At 48.1% G+C, this 19,532-nt stretch overlaps 3 protein-coding genes across 5 annotated transcripts; 2 read left to right on the top strand and 1 right to left on the bottom strand.

Moving 5' to 3' along the window:
- The first annotated feature begins 1,561 nt into the window (after positions 1–1,561).
- Positions 1,562–7,261, top strand: Tmed6 (transmembrane emp24 protein transport domain containing 6). 2 transcript variants are annotated; one of them, XM_013012781.1, is made up of 4 exons: positions 1,562–1,786; positions 3,378–3,504; positions 5,630–5,778; positions 6,350–7,261. In XM_013012781.1, the coding sequence occupies exons 1-4, from the start codon at positions 1,574–1,576 to the stop codon at positions 6,575–6,577; spliced, it is 717 nt and encodes a 238-aa protein (XP_012868235.1). In that variant the 5' UTR covers positions 1,562–1,573; the 3' UTR covers positions 6,578–7,261. The 2 variants fall into 2 exon arrangements, with proteins under 2 accessions (XP_012868235.1, XP_012868233.1); XM_013012779.1 differs by having other exon boundaries at positions 6,347–7,261.
- Positions 7,262–7,449: 188 nt separating this feature from the next.
- Nip7 (NIP7, nucleolar pre-rRNA processing protein) lies at positions 7,450–11,370 on the bottom strand. The gene is made up of 5 exons (XM_013012769.1): positions 11,272–11,370; positions 11,078–11,164; positions 10,848–10,986; positions 9,715–9,855; positions 7,450–8,235 (listed from the first exon to the last, which is right to left on the bottom strand). The coding sequence occupies exons 1-5, from the start codon at positions 11,325–11,327 to the stop codon at positions 8,116–8,118; spliced, it is 543 nt and encodes a 180-aa protein (XP_012868223.1). The 5' UTR covers positions 11,328–11,370; the 3' UTR covers positions 7,450–8,115.
- Positions 11,371–11,518: 148 nt separating this feature from the next.
- Positions 11,519–19,397, top strand: Cog8 (component of oligomeric golgi complex 8). Of its 2 annotated transcripts, XM_013012900.1 has the most exons (5): positions 11,519–11,963; positions 12,408–12,615; positions 14,777–15,604; positions 18,006–18,174; positions 19,021–19,397. In XM_013012900.1, exons 1-5 carry the CDS (start codon positions 11,593–11,595, stop codon positions 19,302–19,304), a joined length of 1,860 nt encoding a protein of 619 aa, XP_012868354.1. In that variant the 5' UTR covers positions 11,519–11,592; the 3' UTR covers positions 19,305–19,397. The 2 variants fall into 2 exon arrangements, with proteins under 2 accessions (XP_012868354.1, XP_012868355.1); XM_013012901.1 differs by lacking the exons at positions 18,006–18,174; positions 19,021–19,397 and adding an exon at positions 17,768–17,974 and having other exon boundaries at positions 11,551–11,963.
- Positions 19,398–19,532: the final 135 nt, after the last annotated feature.

Here is a 19,532-nt window from a genome sequence, read left to right as displayed (position 1 = left end):
GTGGACCTCCACACGGCTCCTCCCTTAGTGCTGCTGTGGAATGAGAAGAGAATGTCAATTTCTTAGCTAGGTGCCTACCATGACGTCTGGTATTGATATCTTGAGTAAAAGAAGAAAAAAAGACCAATAGCAGGGGATTTTTGTTTTGTGTGGGTGCTGGGACTTGAATTCAGGGCCTCCTGCTCTCACTTAGCTCTTTTGCTCAAGGCTAGGATTATAGACATGAGCCACAGTGCCTGGCCAACAATACCTTCAAGTAGGTTTTGGGTTTTTTTTTTTTTTGCTGGTTGTGGGGCTTGAACTCTGGGCTTGGGCGCTATCCCTCAGCTCTTCAGCTCAAGGCTCTACCGCTTGCTTGAGCTACAGCGCCACTTCTGGTTTTCTAGTGGTTTATTGGAGATAAGAGTCACAGACTTTCCTGCCTGGGCTGGCTTTGAACCGTGATCCTCAGATTTCAGCCTCCTGATTAGCTAGGATAACAAATAATGTGAGCCACCAGCACCCGGCTTCTGGTTTTTGTTGTTATTTGTTTTTGTTCTGCCAGTCCTGGGGCTTGAACTCAGGGCCTGGGCACTGCCCCTGAGCTTCTTTTGCTCAAGGCTGGCACACTACCACTTGAGCCACTGCACTGGCTTTTTCTGTTTATGTGGTATTAAGGAATTGAATCTAGGGCTTTATGCATGCTAGGCAAGCACTCTACCACTAAGCCACATTCCCAGCCCTTCAAGTAGGTTTTGAATAGCTTTAAATAAATATAGTCATGTGGAAGTTGGCAGGAGAACTCTGAAGGAGGCTGACCACTGTCTTGTTACTCTGCTCGTTAAAACTCCATTGGGTGCGATGGTGCATGCCGTTAATGCCCGCTACTTACAAGGCGGTAGGCAGATCATGGTATTGAGACCAGCCCTGGAGAAAAGCAGGACATTACAAAGCGAAAGGACTGGGGGACATGGCTCGAATGGTAGAGCAAAGCCTTAAGTGTACCCACTTTTTCTCTTCTTGCTGGGCTTTGCTCTGAGCTGCTGCATTGGGCACGTTGACGTGAGTTGTGCGCCTGTCTGTTCTATAGGCACAATAGGTCTCATAGTATTTCCCCAGCTAACTTTTGTCAGCACATAAATGTACTCACCCAAATAATCCCCATGAAACAAGAACCCCCCCCAAAAGCTCAAAGAATGTATAGAAAATTCCTCCTCCAGTGGTTTATTTTTTTGTGTCATGGGCCTTGAACTCAGCGCTGTCCTTGAGCTTTGGTGCTCAAGGCTAGTGCTCAGCCTCTTTGAGTCACAACCCCACTTCCAGCTTTTTGGTGGTTCATTGAAGATAAGCATCTCATGGATTTGGACTACCCTAGCTGGCTTCAAACCATGATCCTCAGATCTCAGCCTCCTGAGTAGCTAGGATTACAGACATGAGCCAGCAGCGCCTGACTATTAGGCAATCTCTTATGTCCAGCCCTGAGAGTGTCTGGCATGTGACTGTGGAGTTAACGATTAGCCCTGCGCTTGTCGGAATGACCCAGTCCGGCAGACTGCAGTCTCACCTGCAGAAAGAAGCCTCTACAGGTCGCAGCATGGCCCCTTTGCCCCTCAGAGCTGGGCTGCTGGTGCTGAGTCTTGTTCATTATGTTGGAAGCCAAATGACAGAACCCAGGAGTGGCTCTGGGGACCAGCCACTCCTCCGTGGGGGTGACAGACACGACTTTGCCGTCATGATCCCCATAGGCGATTCGGAGTGCTTCTGGCAGTTTGCCCACCAAAACGGCTATTTCTACTTCAGCTATGAGGTACGTGGCTTCCTCTGTTTATGTATACTGCAGACTTCTCTTTCGTCCTTTGGAAAATGAGTCATGTGTTAGACCAAACCAAAGGCTGGTTGTCCCCACCTGATAAGTGTGGGTCCCAGTCATAGGCAGCTCACAGATTGGGTGAATTATCACCATCAGGAGACAAAGCATATGCTTAGCTCCTCAAACGGTGCTCTTCCCGTTAACCGTCCCCTTAGTGCCTGTGTGAGAGTACAGGAGGAAGAATATGTTTTTTAAATGGTTAAGACAACATAGATGATAGTATGAGGTCAAGTGAACTTCAGTGATTGACCCAGATGTCAAAGAAAGTGACTTTAGTGAATCAGGTTAGGGGCAAAACATCTGCTCTCGTTTTAGTGGCTAATTTGGGCCAGCTGGAGAACCTCTGGCTCAAGGTTTCTTCGTGCAGCAGATAATCCTGCAGCTTTCAGGAAGGTGAATCATTCGAGTCACCAGTTTCTCACTTTTGACACTGCCCAAGAATGGTGAGCTTAATTAAACTTAAGCTGCTCTTTTTGTTATTTTTTTTGCCAGTACTGAGGTTTGAACTCAGGGCCTTGAACTTCCTCTGCAACTTTCCTTTGTTCTTTATCTTAAGAATATGTGCACTTTCTCATTTTTTTTTTTTTTTTGGTCTGTTGTGGTGGGGGCTTGAACTCTGGGCCTGGGTGCTGTCCCTCCGCTCTTCAGCTCAAGGCAAGTGCTCTACTACTTGAGTCATAGCGCCACTTCTGATTTTCTGGTGTTTTATTGGAGATAAGAGTCTCACGGACTTTCCTGCCCGGACTGGTTTTGAACCATGACCCTCAGATCTCAGCCTCCTGAACAGTTAGGATTACAGGTGTGAGCCACTAGCACTCGGCTTACTTTCTAATTTTTTATAGACACAGTAATGAACCACTGTCAATCTGGTTCCACTCCACTAGAACTTTGAGTGAATTCATCAGAGGTTTTTGAATCTAAATTAATGTTAGAACAATAGCTACTAGTCAGCGTGCTGTAGCTAGAGCTTGTGAAGTTCCAGTTTAGAAACAAGCATTCTGTTGTGTCTGCAGTGGGCATAGGGCTGTCAAGCAGAAAACACCATATCTGGAATGCCACCAGAGTTCAGCCACCAAGCCAGTCCAACCAATCACTCCACGGGCAGAATTGTACCCATCAAATGATCACATCAGCAGTGTGGGTAGAGACTGAAGGGCGGCCGTGGGCATTCTGGGCAATTTTTATTTTTTATTTATTTTTTGCTGGTCCTGAGGCTTGAACTCTAGGTTTGGCCACTGTCCCTGAGCTCCTTTTGCTCAAAGCTAGCGCTCTACCACTTGAGCCACAGCACCACTTCCGGCCTTTTCTGTGATTTAATTGGAGATAAGAGTCTCATAGACTTTCCTGCCTGGGCTGGCTTCGAACATCGATCCTCAGATCTCAGCCTCCAGAGTAGTTAGGAACCATCCATACTCATGCTGGGCTGCTGACTGAGGCCAATGACCATGGCGTGTCCGTCTTCTAATGTAGCTGGTTTCTTAGCCATGTAATGAGCCTTTTCTTCCTCCTGAATGGGATTTACTGGCAGGTTCAACGGACCCTCGGGATGTCACATAACCGCCATGTTACTGCGACGGCGCATACCCCGCAGGGGTTTCTCATAGGCACCTCCATGGATGTTCGGGGCCAGATTAACTTCGCTACCCAAGAGACAGGTCTGTTCTCCCAAGGGCTACTATAATTCGCAGGCTCTGTGACTTAGGCAAGTGAAGTAGAAGGGAAAATTCAGCCTTCAACACTGAAACCGTGTCCTGAGATCAGAGATATCTGGGACATCAGCTGGCCACCCACTGGCCGTTTGGGACCAGGGCCTCAAGGTGACCGTTCAAACTCCCAGTTGTGATACAGAAATTCCATTTAACAAATTATCAAGTCACATTGCCAAGTCATCAGAACACACGCGTCAGCCACCGCCAAAAGCAGCTTCAGAACATGTGGGGGTCCACAAGCCACAACGACACAGCTTCTTCTCCAGCTAGAACCTTCCTGCAGCCAGATCAAGGCCATCCCATGAGCAGCACCCCTGCTCTAACTGTCCTCTTACCTAGCCAGGTGTTCTGGAGAAGTCCAGGCCATTGCTTTTCCTAGATAGTCCTTCAGTGGGCACGTGTGTGTGTGTGTGTGTCAGTCGTGGGGCTTGAACTAGTGCTCAGGATAGCTTCCAGGCCCTGAGTTCAAGCTCCAAAACTAACACACAAACACACAAAGGGGCAGGGTGGGAGGGAGGGGGGAGATGGGGAAACAGAGGGAGAGGGAGAGATTTTGACAGACCTGGGGCTTGAACTCAAGGCCTGGGGACTGGCCCTGAGCTTCATTTGCTCAAGGCTAGCGCTCTACCACTTGAGCCAGAGCATCACTTCTGGCTTTCTCTGTATGTGGTTCTGAGGAATGGAACCCAGGGTTTCATGTATGCTAGGCAATACCACTGACCACCTTCCCAGCCAATTCCACTCATTTTTAACTTCAAAAACTGTCATAGCTTTAAATTCTACAACCACATTCACTCCCAGCCTTCCAACACCACATACAGGGAGGCATGCGGACACTAGAGCCCTCTTCAAAATACTGTAACAAAGCCCCACACCACTGTCCAGCCTTGGCTATTTATTCAGGACCAGAGCTTTACCACTTGAGCCATGCCTTGAGTTCCAAATATTTTGAATTTCAACTCAATCTGCTGAGTAGAATTCCCTTAACAAGTGTTGTAGGAGTTACATATGTGTGTGTAGTTAATGTTTCCTGCCCATCATGGAACGCTAGATACTGATACTTTTTTTTTGTCGGTCATGGGCTTGAACTGTGGGCCTGGGCGCTGTCCCTGCGCTCTTCAGCTCAAGGCAAGCCCTCTACCACTTGAGCCTAAGTGCCACTTCCAGTTTGCTAGTGGTTTATTGGAGATAAGAATCTCACAGACTTTCCTGCCCGGGCTGGCTTTGAACTACAGTTCTCAGATCTCAGCCTCCTAAGTAGCTAGGATTACAGGCGTGAGCCACCCGTGCCTGACTTAAAAAGATACTGATACTTATTAAAATGTAATTATTACTAATACTGAGCAAAAGAAGTTGGATGTCAAGTCAGCATCCTAAATCAAAGAGTGCTGTTGCCGGGGCACTGGTGGCTCACGCCTGTAATCCTGGCGACTCAGGAGGCTGAGATCTGAGGACTGGGGTTCAAAGCCAGCCCAGGCAGGAAAGTCTATCAGATTATCTTTTTTTTTTTTTTTTTGGTCGGTTGTGGAGCTTGAACTCTGGGCCTGGAAGCTGTCCTTGAGCTCTTCAGCTCAAGTCTAGCACTCTACCACTTAAGCCATAGCGCCACTTCCAGTTTTCTGCCACTTCCAGTTTTCTGGTGGTGGTTTGGAGATAAGTGTCTCATGAACTTTCCTGCCCCTGCTGGCTTGATCCTCAGATCCATGAGATTCTCTCCAACTAATCACAGAAAAAGCCAGAGTGGAACTGTAGCTCAAGTGGTAGAGCTCTAGTCTTAAAAAGAGCTTAAGGACAGCGCCCAGGCCCAGAGTTCAAGTAGCAAGACCAGCAAAACAAAATCTCCAAAACAACCAAAACTGGGGAACAAATCATTTATGGTGGCACATGCTTAAAATCTCAGTACTCAGGAGACCGAGGCAGGAAGATAACAAGACCAAGTCTGCTTGGGCTTTGTAGTGATGGTCTGTCTCCAAACAAATAAATAAAACAAACCTGGGGTCAGGTATCTCTAGGGGAGCTATAACACAGGGTAAGAGATTATGCCTTAGTAATGATCTAGAAATTCCTGCAGGTTTCTATCAGCTTTGTGTAGGAAATGACCAAAATCACTTTGGTTCTGCACAAGTATACCTCAACTTCGGCATCTTTTATGAGGGGCCTGAGATGGACCACAAGCAGAATCAAAGGAAGCAACTGAACGATACTCTGGATGCAATTGAGGTAAAGGAGTGTTTTAAGAGGGACATTCATGGAGTGGATTAAATTAGGAGGAAAGCTGAAAAATTACACAATATCATGAATAGAAAGAAAAAGCAAGGGTATCTGAACTCTTTAATGCATTTTTGATTAGGAGCTCTTAAAATCCCTCATTTTATGGGGCTGGGAAGGTGGCTCAGTGGTAGAGCGCTTGCCTTGCATGCTTGAGGCCCTGGGTTCGATTCCTCAGCACCACATAAGCAGAAAAAGGCGGAAGTGGCACGTGGCTCCAGTGGTAGAGCACTAGCCTTGAGCTAAAGAGCTGAGAGACAGTGCCCAGGTCCAACGACTGGCAAAAAAAAAGAGAAAAAGAGAAAGAATCCAGTCACCCACCAAAAAACCCGAACAATAAACTATTTCTCACTACAACATAAGTATCATTTACCAATAATTGTAGTAGAATTATGAAACTTAAAACCCCGAGTAAACTCCTTGACTTTCCAGATAATGTAGGTTAATGTGCCACACAACCAGGGCATAGAAGGGAGAGGGTGGTGGCAAGAAGACATTTATTTTATCATCTCCCCCACAGCAGAGTACAAGGAAGGTGCAGAACAATGTTTTTCACACATGGCGATTCTACAACTTTGCCCGGATGAGGAAAATGGCTGACTCTTTCCTTCTCCAATCAAACTACACCTATGTGAACAGGTGGTCCACAGTCCAGAGCCTTGTTATCATTCTTTCTGGGCTCCTGCAGCTGTATTTCTTGAAGCGTCTCTTCAATGTGTCATCAACTACTGACGCAAAGCCTAGATGCTAAGCTAAGCTGACTTTTCTTCGGGGGTAACAAAGCTTGTTATTGGAGTAAAACAATTTAGTGCTTTTATCTATTGTGCTCATCAACAAAGGCAAAATGGCAATAAACCAGTAGAAAAGCTGAAGGTGCTGAGGTTACTATGGTTAAAGTATGTGATAAACACCATACAGTGGTCCTTAGCTTCTCTGAGATATCAAAAAACTATGGCAGAAAGAAGACTTGGCAAAGATGGGACAAAGCTCAATTTGTTTATGGAATAATAGGAGTTGGTAAGAGGGCCTTTTTACTCTGAAAAATGTTTAATTATAGACACAATCTTTGGAATTAAAGATTAGTATATGCACTCAAGATTTTTAAAAAATAGAACACAGGTTGTTTCCTAGAAATAATCTGACAGTATGGGAAAGGACAACAGGAGCTAATCTTATTTCAGGGTCTCTGAGTACTTTGTTCAATCTACCAGGAAGTATGAAATCAGTGATTAAACACTTCAACCTAGGATTATCCCATCCATGATACAAAACACCATGTAAAAAGCAAGGCAATATACTAATAGAAATATATACATGTAATATAAAAATAGCATTTATTTTAGACTGACCACATGCCCAGCACTGTGCTAGATGCTTTATAATCACCATTGCTGTTTCTAAAAAAATTAAAAAAAATTAAATGTTGATGACAAAAGTCAAGTTGTACATCTCTTTTTTGTTGTTGGGTTGTGGGGCTTGAACTCAGGGCCTGGTGCTGTTCCTAAGGTTTTGTGCTCAAGGCTAGTGCTCTACCACTTTGAGCCACAGCGCCACTTCTTGTTTTCTGGTGGTTAATTGGAGATAAGAGTCTCGCGAACTTTCCTGCCCAGGCTGGCTTTGAACCATGATCCTAAGATCTCAGCCTCCAGAGCAGCTAGGATTACAGGTGTGAGCCACTGGTATCTGGCTCAAGTTGCACATTTTATAAACACATCAAGAGTGACTGATTTAAGACCACTAAGCTGGCAGGCAGAAATGGAGTTTTAATCCAAGCTTTTCTTCCATATACTTTCTATACAGTGCTAACTATATAGGAAAATTATTTTAGCTAAATTTCATTTGCAGAGTGGCCTACTATTTCTATATGGCAACGTCTTCTCTTGCACGCTGCTAATCACAACAAAGAAAATGAACAGTGCTATCACAGATAACAATAACTCCTCTTGTCCTGGTTCAACAATTTAGGACTGACTACTCAGAACAAGAAGCCTTGATTCAAGTACAGAATAAGAACATTCTATTTCATCAAAAATATAAAATCTGAAACCCCACTTTTTACTTTTGGATTTCTGAGTCAAGCTCAGGCTTGTTTTATATCTGATTCTCCACTTTTGAGCCCCTTCTGTAGAGTATGAATCCAGCCTGCACTTGTCGGCACTAGAAGATCAAAGTAAGAAGTCTCCACGGAAGTCAGTGTTGATAAAACCCAACAGGATGGAGGCATCTGCACAGACACTGGAAACAAAGCTAGTCCTTCCACACAGCCTTAGTCCTTGGGATGATTTCACGTTAAGTCAACGTCTCTTCATGCCGTACATACTCCCCAATGTCCGCCTGATGAAATACCACAATTGCCATGGGGTCTACTTTCCTGCAGTCTTGTGTAGACTTGGCTGCTACCCCAAAACCCTGAGATTCAAAAAAAAAAGAGAAAGAAACACTAATTCACTTATTTACTAAGCCAATGCTGTGGGCTGGAAATTATAACATAGTTTTAACTCATGTTTATAAAGAAAGTATTTTGAACCATGCCACTAATGAAAAGAAATCCTATGTAAGAAAGTGCATGCTTATTTCTCGAGTTTAGACCAAAGTCTTACACTCCTCAGGTGCTCTACACTTAAACCCTACCCCCTTCTTCTTTTTTGCCCATCGGCTTGAACTCTGGGCTTGGGCACTCTTCAGCTCAAGGCAAGTGTTTTACCACTTGAGCCTCAGTGCCACTTCCAGTTTTCTAGTGGTTTATTAGAGATAAGAGTCTCACAGACTATCCTGCCCGGGCTGGCTTTGAACCCAGATCTCAGCCTCCTGAGTAGCTAGGATTACAGGTGTGAGCCACTGGGGCCCAGCTCCTACCCCCTTCTTTATATTTAATTTACTTGCCAGTCCTGGGGCTTGAATTCAGGGCCTGGGTGCTGTCTCTCAGCTTCTTTTGCTCAAAGCTGGTATTCTACCCCTAGAGCCACAGCCTATTTCCAGCTTTTTTTTTTTTTTTTTTGGGGGGGGAGAGGTGTAATTTATTGGCAATAAGAGTCTCACAGACTTTCTTGCCTGAGCTGGCTTCAAACTATGATCCTCAGGTCTCAGCCTCCTGAGTAGCTAGGGTTACAGAGGTGAGCCACTGGTGCCTGGCTTTATTTTTCCTAGATAAGGTTTCCCACTTCTGCTCAGGGCTGGTCTGAGAATTTCGTTCTTCTACCTATGCCTCCTGTGAGGATGGTATGAACCACCACAGCTGACCATCTTTACAGTGCTGGGTTCTACCAGCACTGGTACAGCCTACTGCTGGGAAATTAGAAACAAATCTGAAATCATGTCCTTTTAGTTGTATTCTCTACTATTACAGATATACAACAGTACATCATACCTGAGTGAACAAATATTGTGCACTGGCTTTATACATAGTAGCAACAGTGCTTTATGAGAGCTGTTTATGATTACATTGTTCTAGAATGTTTTCTTTCCAGATGATGACTGACTTTTACTGTATTCTGGTGTTTAAATGTGGGATGCTGAAATGTCTTTGTGATTTGATTATGTGGTACTGAGGAATTGAACCTAGGGCTTTATGCATGCTGGGTAAGTACTCTACCACTAAACCACATTCCCAGCCCAATACTGGTCTTCTTAATACAATCATATACGTAGAATTTCAATTTTTGCAAAATTTAGTTGTACTATAAATTTGGAGAAAAAAAAAAGTATCCCATTTTAATGGGTTGAACTGGCATTGTACAGAAGTGAATAGCCATAAAGGAACAGAAATGAAAAACCTAACCCTTTTCCAACCATACAGGGTAATGCTCTATATTAAATATAAGCAGACTTAGGTCCATGTTTGATGACAGAAACTAAAAGTCCTTCCTAGAAGTTCCCAACTCTACTCACCAAAGGGACATCTGCCATGGAGTACACCACCACTCCCTGGTACTGAGAAGTATTTTCAGTGATTCGACCCAAACCAGATTTCAACACGTGGTTTCCATACAGGAAGGACTGCTCTGCTCCAGGCTTTATCCACACTTTATACTGAAAGACCAGAATGAAAATCAAACAACAAAAAAGATGCTTTATCTCTCTGCAGGTAAATCAGCTGCTGATGTTGTGCCTGGAGACAGACATGAAAGGAGGGAGGATGAAAGGGAGAAGAGAAAGGTGTTTCCATTAAGTTGTTCATTCCTCAAACACACTGCCATTAAGTTCTTCCCTCAACTCTACAAGCCATTTACCTTCATGGACTTATTATTTTTTTTTAACTCTAATTTTTATTTTATTTTTGGGTCCGGTCATGGGGGCCTGAACTCTGGGCCTGGGCGCTGTCCCTCAGCTCTTCAGCTCAAGGCTAGCACTCTACCACTTGAGCCACAGCGCCACTTCCGGCTTTTTTCTTTTTGCTGAGGAATCGAACCCAGGGCCTCGTGCATGTGAGGCAAGCACTCTACCACTGAGCCACCTTCCCAGCCCCACTTCATGGACTTATTAACAGCTCTTTTTCTTCTTCTTCTCCTTTTTTTTTTTGGTGTCAGTCCTGGGGCTTGAAATTAGGGTTTGGATGCTGTCCCTTTCTGTTCAACACCAGTGCTCCACACACTTGAGCCACAGCTCCACTTGCTGATTTTGGGTGGTTAACTGGAGATGAGTCTTACAGATATGCCTGTCTAAACTGACTTCAAACCATGATCCTCAGGTCTCAGCCTCCAGAATATCTTAGATTTACAGGTGTGAGCCATTGGTGCCCGGCAGCCTTTTTTTTCTTGCACTCTGATGCTGTCCTCATTCCAACTACTTGTCTATTACTCTCCAGTATTGAGCCGGGTCCGCACGTTTTGATTCTGTTGGGCTAATTACACCAGCAGCTGGCTGGGCACACCAGCACCATCGCTCTAATCATGCCCATCCATGCTGCAAACCCTACGGACATATCCGTCTGCTGGCAGTGACAGGAACCGCATGGCCCTGTGTTCTGATCTAGATGTGGCCTCATCCCCTGTGGTAAGATGTAGAGCAGTCCCTCCACAGACCTTAGCATAGGGCGCAAGGAAATCCAGAGCTGTAATGTGCAGGCGGAATTTGTGGGTCTTCGTGAATTTTCCAAAGCAGGTCCCCAGCGACACCAGCTTGTCCCCAGAGATGTTGGCGGCCAGCTTCAGGATCTTCTCACTTCAAAGCACAAAGGAAGTGGCGGGTGGGTGAGCGGAGGCGGAGGGACCCGGCTCCCGGCCAGCCCCGCGCCCGGCCGGCTCCGGCTCACCTCACGTAGTACACTCGGTCGTTGTGCAGCCGGAAGCAGTAGGTGCCGTCGGGCCGGTCCACCAGCAGCTGCAGATTCTCCCCGATGCTGGGGGCAAAGACGGGACTGGAGGCTGCGCCCGAGAGGCCTCGCCCGCCCGCAGCCATCCCCGCCCGCCCGACACCCACCGCCTCGCCCCCCTCCCGCCATCCTACTATTTCGCGATCTTCTCGAACATCACCCGGGTCTCCTCTTCAGTCAAAGGCCGCATCTTGCCGCTGGGTCGGACCACCGGATCCTCGTGCCTCAGGAACCGGAAACGGAAGTCGACGGCCAGCTGCTCCCTGGCAACCCCAAAGCCGGCCTCTCTATCCCCTTCCTAGTCGGTTTCTCCCACGGCTGCCCCCTAGCGGGGAGGACCGCCGGCGGGAGTGCAACCATAGAGACCGGAAGTGGGTTCCTGTTACTTCCGTTCCTACGTGCGGAGCCGGCGCCCTCGCTGGTGGGGACGGGGAAGTCACCGGGCTGCTTGGAAGATGGCGGCGGTGGAGACTGTCCCGACTTCGACTACGGCGTCGGCCCTTGGGGAGGTGGAGGATGAGGGTCTGCTGGCGTCGTTGTTCCGGGACCGCTTCCCCGAGGCCCAGTGGCGGGAGAGGCCCGACGTGGGCCGCTACCTCCGGGAGTTGAGCGGCTCGGGGCTGGAGCGGCTGCGGCGGGAGCCGGAGCGCCTGGCGGAGGAGCGGGCGCAGCTGCTGCAGCAGACGCGGGACTTGGCCTTCGCCAACTACAAGACCTTCATCCGCGGCGCTGAGTGTACCGAGCGCATCCATCGCCTCTTCGGCGACGTGGAAGAGGCGCTCGGCCGCCTGCTGGGCCGCCTGCCCGGCTTCCAGCAGAGCTGCAGGTGGGCGGGCTGGCGCCCGGGCTCCTGACCCGACAGCTCACGCCCGCCGCGCGGCCGACCCTGTAGTAGCCCGTTGAAACACCGAAAAAAGTCAGCTTAACGTATATGCACGTTTCTGTGGCTGTACACACATATGTATACACACACACACACTTATAATAGTTTGGATCATCAGAAGTTAACTCCAAAACACCCACTGATAGAAATCTGTTGTCACATTGATTCAGATCTATCAGCCCCTTTTTACCGGGGTGATTTGGGTAAGTTCTTAGCCTCTGTGACTTGAGTTTCTTCTTGGCTGGTAGCAGTTAACCTTCTTTGGTGTGAGGATTAAATCTGATCAATCATCCAGCCCAGCTATTTTCCCAGTTAAGTGCTTGGTAACAAGCTAAGATTTGGGTGTACAGGAGTGTGAGGGAGCAACATTTTCCTAATTGGTTCTAGGAATTTTGTGAAGGAGGCCGAGGAGATCAGCTCCAATCGCCGGATGAACACCCTCACTTTGAACCGGCATACAGAAATCTTGGAAATCTTGGAGATTCCTCAGCTCATGGACACTTGTGTCCGGAACAGCTATTATGAAGAGGCCCTGGAGCTTGCCACTTATGTACGTCGACTTGAAAGGAAATACTCCTCCATCCCCGTTATCCAGGTAGGCAGCAAGCTATAGTTCTTACATCATTAATTCTGTGGTAGTGACCTTTTTTCTTTTTTCATACTGGTCCTGGGGCTTGAACTCACTGTACCTGAGTTTTTGTGCCCAAACTCTTTGCCACTTGAGCCACAGCTCCACTTCCCGAACGCTTTTGTGTATATGTATGTGCTTACCTGGAAATGAGTCTCAAACTTTCCTGCTTGGTCTGGAGTTGAACCCTGATCCTCAGATCTCACTCTCCTGAATAGCTAGGATTACAGGCGTGAGCTGCTGGTGCCTAGTACTATCACTTGAGCCATATTTTCACTTTTTTTTTTGGCAGTCATTGGGCTTGAACTCTGGGCTTGGGGGCTGTCCCTGCACTCTTCAGCTCAAGGCGAGCGCTCTACCGCTTGAGCCACAGTGCCACTTCTAGTTTTCTAGTGGTTTATTGGAGATAAGAGTCTCATGGACTTTCCTGTCCGGGCTTGCTTTGAACCATGATCCTCCAATCTCAGCCTCCTGAGCTTAGCTAGGATTACAGGCGTGAGCCACTGGCACCGGGCCATCTTTTCACTTCTAGTGACTGAACTTTTTTTTTTGTCTTTTGGCCGGTTGTGGGGCTTGAACTCTGGGCCTGGACGCTGTCCCTCTGCTCTTCAGCTCAAGGCAAGTGCTCTACCACTTGAGCCACAGCCCCACTTCCTGTTTTCTGGTGGTTAATTGGAGCTAAGAGTCCCTTGGACTTTCCTGCCTGGGCTGGCTTTGAGCCATGATCCTTAGCTCTCAGGCTCCTGAGTAGCTAGGATTACAGGTATGAGCCACTGGTGCCTGGCCAATGACTGAGAAGCCATTGCATGTTTCCCATCAGTTTCTGCCCAGGCAGGCTGGAACAGAAAACACACTCCATTCATTCATTTACCCATTCATTCATTCAATCATCTGTTCAAAGGTACAGTTTAGTCATGTTCTAGCACTAATCTAGGTGTTGAGGATACGTATAACCAAAGTAGTCAACCATGATTGTGGTGATGTGTACATTCTAACAGAAATCTTATAATTGATATTAAGTAAATAATATAACTTCAGATGGTGATGTCTGAAGAAAATAAACCAACGTGGGTTGGGGCAGAGCTTAAGTGGTCAAGCGCTTATCTGCAAGTGTGGGAATCTGAGTTTAAGCTCACTTACCAGTCAGTTAATAAACAGTGTAGAAGGAAAAGAGTAAGGTCAGTTACTTTAAGTAGAATATCAGGAAAAGCCTTTAAAACAGCATTTAAGCTGAAACAAATGATGACAAGAGCTAGGGTGAGCAGAGTAGAAAGGCCAAACGGGATTTGGAGTACTTAAGGGATCTGAAGCCAGTGTTGGTGGACTGTATTGAGTAATGGTACATGCAAGTGGAAAACCAGCAGGGCCTGGAGGCTACGGTGAGTAGTTCGAATTTTATTGAATGCCATTGGAAGTCCTTGGAGAATTTTACACATTTCAGTTCATTTTGTTTGTTGAGGTTCTGGGGTTTGAACTCGGATCTCACATTGTTAGGTGGGCAATCTACCATATAAGCCAGGCCCCCAGGCCATTTCCAAGCAGTATCTTTATTTTTCTTTGTGGTTCTCCTATGCCCTGTGTAGTTCATACTACAGGCACGTGCCATGATACTTATTTATTGAGATGGGGGTCTTATTAACTTTTCTCAGGCTGGCCTCAAACAGATGTCCTTCTGATCTCTGATTCTGAGTGCCCGGGGTGTAGGCGTGAATTAATGTACAGTTCACGTGGAAGGCTTAGTGAGGGCGGTGGCACCAGGCCAGCCTTATCTCCATGCAGAGGAAGCTGGACGTAGCAGTATGATCCCTGAGAACATGGAAGCCCATGGTAGGCCGATTGTGGCTCAGGCGCACTCTGATGGGTAGAGAGAACCCTCCGTCCTAAAAACCAACGAAAAACAGGCCTGGAGGCACAGATCAGCAGCATTAGCCAGCCCAGCAGACATTAGGCCCCAGTACTGTCTCCCTCCCCAAAAGTTAGCCAACCAGACTTTCAGATATCAGCTTTAGAAGTCCACTTTATGTGTGGAGAGAGCTGGGTGAATGTCAGTCTCCAATGTTGAGGGTTACTGGGAAGGGCTCCGGAGACTCTTCGCCAGTGTGTTGTGACTCACTCGCTATATTGTCAGGGCATTGTGAATGAAGTGCGCCAGTCCATGCAGCTGATGCTGAGCCAGCTGAGCCAGCAACTGAGGACCAACATCCAGCTGCCTGCCTGCCTGCGTGTTATTGGCTACTTGAGGCGCATGGATGTCTTCACTGAGGCTGAGCTACGGGTGAAGTTTCTTCAGGCCCGAGATGCTTGGCTCCGCTCCATCCTGACTGCCATCCCAAATGATGATCCCTATTTCCATATCACAAAGACCATTGAGGCCTGCCGGGTGCATCTCTTTGATATCATCACCCAGTACCGGGCCATCTTCTCAGATGAAGACCCCCTGCTGCCCCCTGCCATGGGTGAGCACACCGTGAACGAGGGCGCCATCTTCCACGGCTGGGTGCTGCAGAAAGTCTCCCAGTTCCTGCAGGTGCTGGAGGCTGACCTTCACCGCGGGATTGGTGGCCGCCTAGACTCTCTGCTGGGCCAGTGCATGTACTTCGGTTTGTCATTCAGCCGGGTGGGGGCTGATTTCCGGGGCCAGTTGGCTCCTGTCTTTCAGCGGGTGGCCATCACCACTTTTCAGAAAGCGATTCAAGAAGCGGTGGAGAAATTCCAGGATGAAATGAACTCCTACACCCTCATCTCAGCTCCAGCCATACTGGGCAGCAGTAACATGCCTGCTGCCATTCCAGCCACTCAGCCGGGGACGCTGCAACCACCAATGGTGCTTTTAGACTTCCCGCCCCTTGCCTGTTTCCTCAACAACGTCCTGGTTGCCTTCAATGACCTGCGTCTCTGCTGCCCAGTGGCCCTCGCTCAGGATGTGACAAGGATCTTGGAGGACGCCCTTGCCAAGGTAAGGGCGTTCACTGGTTTTCTATTATCCTAGACGTTCTTTGGTAGGAAGACTTATTTAGTAAAGCAGTCCCTATAACTGGTGCCTTAGTTGGAGAGGTTTAGTGATCTGTCAGAATTTTCTAGGTTATGGTTGAATATCCCCTTTATGGGGCCTAGAACAAGCTATGAAATGGCTCACCTGTGGTAACAAATCAGTAGTGTGTTTTCTGTTGCTTTATTTATTTATTTATTGTCAGTCATGGATCTTGATGGTTAATTGGAAATAAGAATCTCATGGACTTTCCTGCCTGGGCTGGCTTTGAATGGGGATCCTCAAATCTCAGCCTCTTGAGTAGCTAGGATTACATGTGTGATCTACTGGTGCCCGGCCAGTTGCTTTATTTATTTATTTATTTTTGGTCCGGTTGTGGGGCCTGAACTCTGGGCCTGGACACTGTCCCTCAGCTCTTCAGCTCAAGGCTAGCGCTCTACCACTTGAGCCCCAGCGCCACTTCCGGCTTTTTTCTTTTTTGCTTATGTGGTGGTGAGGAATCGAACCCAGGGCCTCATGCATTCAAGGCAAGTGCTCTACCACTGAGCCACCTTCCCAGCCCCAGTTGCTTTATTTTTTAAAAACATTCTTTGAATTTAGGTTAAAACAACACATTTCTTTCTTTTGTTCTGTGCCAGTCCCAGGGCTTAAATATGGGGGCCCATGCTCTCACTCAGTTTTTTCTTTCTTTTTTTTCTGCCAGTCCTGGAGCTTGAACTCAGGGCCTGGGGCGCTGTCCTTGAACCTCTTTTGCTCAAGGCTAGCACTCTACCATTTGAGCCACAGTGCCACTTCCAGCTTTTTCTTATTTGTTTGTCATGGGACAACCATCTGGAAAATTAAACAGTTTACTTAGGATTTTAAGTTTCATGAAACTATTACACCTTATGCTGTAGTGAAAAATAGTTTATAGTACTAGTTTTTTGATGAGTGTTTGGCTTTCGTGGGGAGGGGGGTGCTAGGTGCTGGTCCTGGGACATGAACTCAGGGCCTGGGCCACTGACCCTGAGCTTTTTTGCTCAAGGCTAGTGCTCTACCACTTGAGCCACAGCTCCACTTCTAGTTTTTTTAGCATTTAATTGGAGATAAGAGTTATATTGATCTTTATGCCTGGGCTGGCTTCGAACTGCAATCCTCAGATCTCAGCCTCCTGGGTAGCTAGGATCACAGGTGTGAGCTACTAGTATCTGGCTTACTTAGCTTTTTCTGGTCACAGCTGACATTCTTGCCATTTATACTTCCAGCTCCAAAACAGCACATTTCTTATTTCCATTTTTGTGAATGAGTCGCTCAGGTGCGACCTCTGTGGGTCTTGTGCTCAGGAGATCACAGGCTGTGTTCAGGGTGTCAGCCAGCCTTTGCTGTCACCTGGAGCTCAGTACTCCCTTGCGACTCATTCTGGTTGGCAGGTTAATTCTGTGCTACGGTAGAAATCGCAAAACCATGACCCTTAGCGCCTAGAAACTGGCCCTTCCAGAGGCAGCTCCCAACCTTTTTTTTTTTTGGTGTCAGTCGTGGGGCTTGAACTCTGGGCTTGGGTACTGTCCCTGCACTCTTCAGCTCAAGGTGAGCGCTTTACCGCTTGAGCCACAGTGCCACTGATGATTTATTGGAGATAAGAGTCTCATGGATTTTTCTGCCCAGGCTGGCTTTGAACTGAGATCCTCAGATCTAAGCCTCCTGAGTAGCTAGTATTACAGGCGTGAGCCACTGATGCCCGACTCTCCCAACCTTCTTGACCTCAAAGACCAGCAGGAGAGTATCTTCCCTACTTCAGTCTCATATACCCCATTTCAAAAGGTTCGACTAAGCCAGACCCATCCAGGAGGATCTCCCCCATGACTAATTCAAAGTGAAGGTCTTACCAGGTGCCGGTGGCTCAAGCCTGTAATCGTAGCTACTCAGGAGGCTGAGATCTGAGGATCGCTGTTCAAAGCCAGCCAGCGCAGGAAAGTCCATGAGACTCTTATCTTCAATAAACCACTCGAAAACCGGGAGTGTCTCTGTGGCTTAAGTGGTAGAGTGCTCGCCTTGATCTGAAGAGCTGAGGGACAGCGCCCAAGCCCAGAGTTCAAGCCCCACGACCAAAAAAAAAAAAGTGAATGCCTTCCTTTTCTTGGACCCACACAGTCCCGCCAGCCTGACGATGATAAGACTCTTGTATCTCCATCGTTCCATGACTTCTTCCACCGGAGCTGGAAAGTGTGCATAAATAATCATCGTCAGCGAGGCGATAGAGATAACGTCTGAGGTTGAGCAACACAGAAATACAACATACTGCTCTGTCAGTGACTTCCTGGAAACGGGAGGGCTGCATGGCTGTGCTCTGTCACCCACTGCTAGTATTGTTGGTGCCCTTGTCTCATAGGTAACCAAAATAATCCTGGCCTTCCATCGTGCGGAGGAGGCCGCCTTCAGCAGCGGGGAGCAGGAGCTCTTTGTCCAGTTCTGCACTGTCTTCCTGGAAGACCTGGCTCCTTATGTAAATCGCTGCCTTCAGGTCCTTTTCCCGCCGGCTCAGATAGCACAGACTTTAGGTAAGAGAAAAAACGAGTTTTTTAAGCAAATGTACCAAGGTGTATGATCATTACCAGCATCCAATTTTAGAACATTCCTGTCACCCCAAAAGATCTCTCATTCCCTCAACTGCATGCTTAGCCACTGGCTAACTCCCTTGGGTTGTTTTAGCTCCGCCTTTTCTGGACACATTACAGAAAGGGCATCATATCCTGGTTTTGTGGAAGAATCCATCACATACGACTGTGTGATTCCTTTATATGAAATAGCCAGAAGAGCAGTCTTAAGCACCTTTCTCCCAATTTGCCTCCTCTTCCTTTGTAGAGCTGCAGAGGTGGAGGAGGCGCCATAGCTCCCCAAAAGGCAGGGGTGAGGACACCACTGAGCTTGGCCATGCCTTCCCTTCTCAGGAAGCTGGGCCCTACTGAGCTGCTCCTGACTCTGGCTCCTCACACCCTCCATGGAGCTACTTTTTACTTTCCTGCTGCTTCTCAGTATCGCTTCTTTATCACAGAAGTGGTTTTGACTAGAGTGAAATATATAATTTTTTTTTTTTTTGGGGTCCGGTCATGGAGCCTGAACTCTGGGCCTGGGCGCTGTCCCTCAGCTCTTCAGCTCAAGGCTAGCGCTCTACCACTTTAGCCACAGCGCCACTTCCGGCTTTTTTTCTGCTTACGTGGTGCTGAGGAATCGAACCCAGGGCCTCATGCATGCAAGGCAAGCACTCTACCACTGAGCCACCTTCCCAGCCCCTGAAATACATAATTTTGTCCATTCTGTCCCGTGTTTTTCTTCCCCTGTGACCTTGGCACTAGATTGTATTAATGATTTTTTTTTTCCATTTTGCTTTTCTACCATCTGATTAGGCATTCCCCCCAGCCAGCTCGCCAAGTACGGCAACCTTGGGCGTGTCAACATCAGCGTCATCCAGGAGCCTCTGGCCTTTATCCTGCCTAAGAGAGAGCCGGACTTCTCTTTAGATGACCAGGAGCTGGTGCCCGAGCTCCCGGCTGCAGCCCCGCAGCATCCTGCTACTCCTGCTCAGGAGGAGAGCCTGGCAGCCGCCCCTGCAGCCCACCCTGAGTGCGGGCCCCCGGAGGGGCAGCCCCGGGACAAAGAGCCCAGGGCGCCACCCAGCGAGGGGCCCTAGCCACCGCGGCCGCTTCCTCCAGGCCAGGTCGAGGAGGCCGGGGACGCCCACCCGCCCGCCCGCCTGGGGGCTCCGCGGTGCCCGTGAGAGATAATAAAGAGCCCAGCTGTCTGTCAGCTCTGCCGCTGTCGTCTGTTTGCGGCCCTCGCGCCTGCGCCGTCCGGAAGGGGCTCGGGAACTACGCTTCCCGGCGTTCTCTGCGCCCGCGGCGCGCGGCCACCGGAAGAG

This window comes from Dipodomys ordii, unplaced genomic scaffold (genome assembly GCF_000151885.1).
Source record: "Dipodomys ordii isolate 6190 unplaced genomic scaffold, Dord_2.0 Scaffold18, whole genome shotgun sequence".
Lineage (NCBI taxonomy): Eukaryota > Metazoa > Chordata > Mammalia > Rodentia > Heteromyidae > Dipodomys > Dipodomys ordii.
The sequence above is the reverse complement of the archived record's forward strand: the minus strand, read 5'-3'. Positions and strand labels throughout refer to the sequence as shown.

Bases quoted from the DNA above. Each gene is read 5' to 3' on its own strand.
- Tmed6 (XM_013012779.1), top strand. From the start codon at position 1,574: ATGGCCCCTTTGCCCCTCAGAGCTGGGCTGCTGGTGCTGAGTCTTGTT. The intron at 3,505-5,629 runs GTCTGTTCTCCC...AAATTCCTGCAG, and splicing joins CTTCGCTACCCAAGAGACAG to GTTTCTATCAGCTTTGTGTA. The intron at 5,779-6,346 runs GTAAAGGAGTGT...TCTCCCCCACAG, and splicing joins ATACTCTGGATGCAATTGAG to CAGAGTACAAGGAAGGTGCA.
- Nip7 (XM_013012769.1), bottom strand. From the start codon at position 11,327: ATGCGGCCTTTGACTGAAGAGGAGACCCGGGTGATGTTCGAGAAGATC. The intron at 11,165-11,271 runs GTAGGATGGCGG...CTTTGCCCCCAG, and splicing joins TTCGAGAAGATCGCGAAATA to CATCGGGGAGAATCTGCAGC. The intron at 8,236-9,714 runs GTGAGTAGAGTT...TTTGAATCTCAG, and splicing joins CCATGGCAGATGTCCCTTTG to GGTTTTGGGGTAGCAGCCAA.
- Cog8 (XM_013012900.1), top strand. From the start codon at position 11,593: ATGGCGGCGGTGGAGACTGTCCCGACTTCGACTACGGCGTCGGCCCTT. The intron at 12,616-14,776 runs GTAGGCAGCAAG...CTATATTGTCAG, and splicing joins CCTCCATCCCCGTTATCCAG to GGCATTGTGAATGAAGTGCG. The intron at 15,605-18,005 runs GTAAGGGCGTTC...CTTGTCTCATAG, and splicing joins TGGAGGACGCCCTTGCCAAG to GTAACCAAAATAATCCTGGC.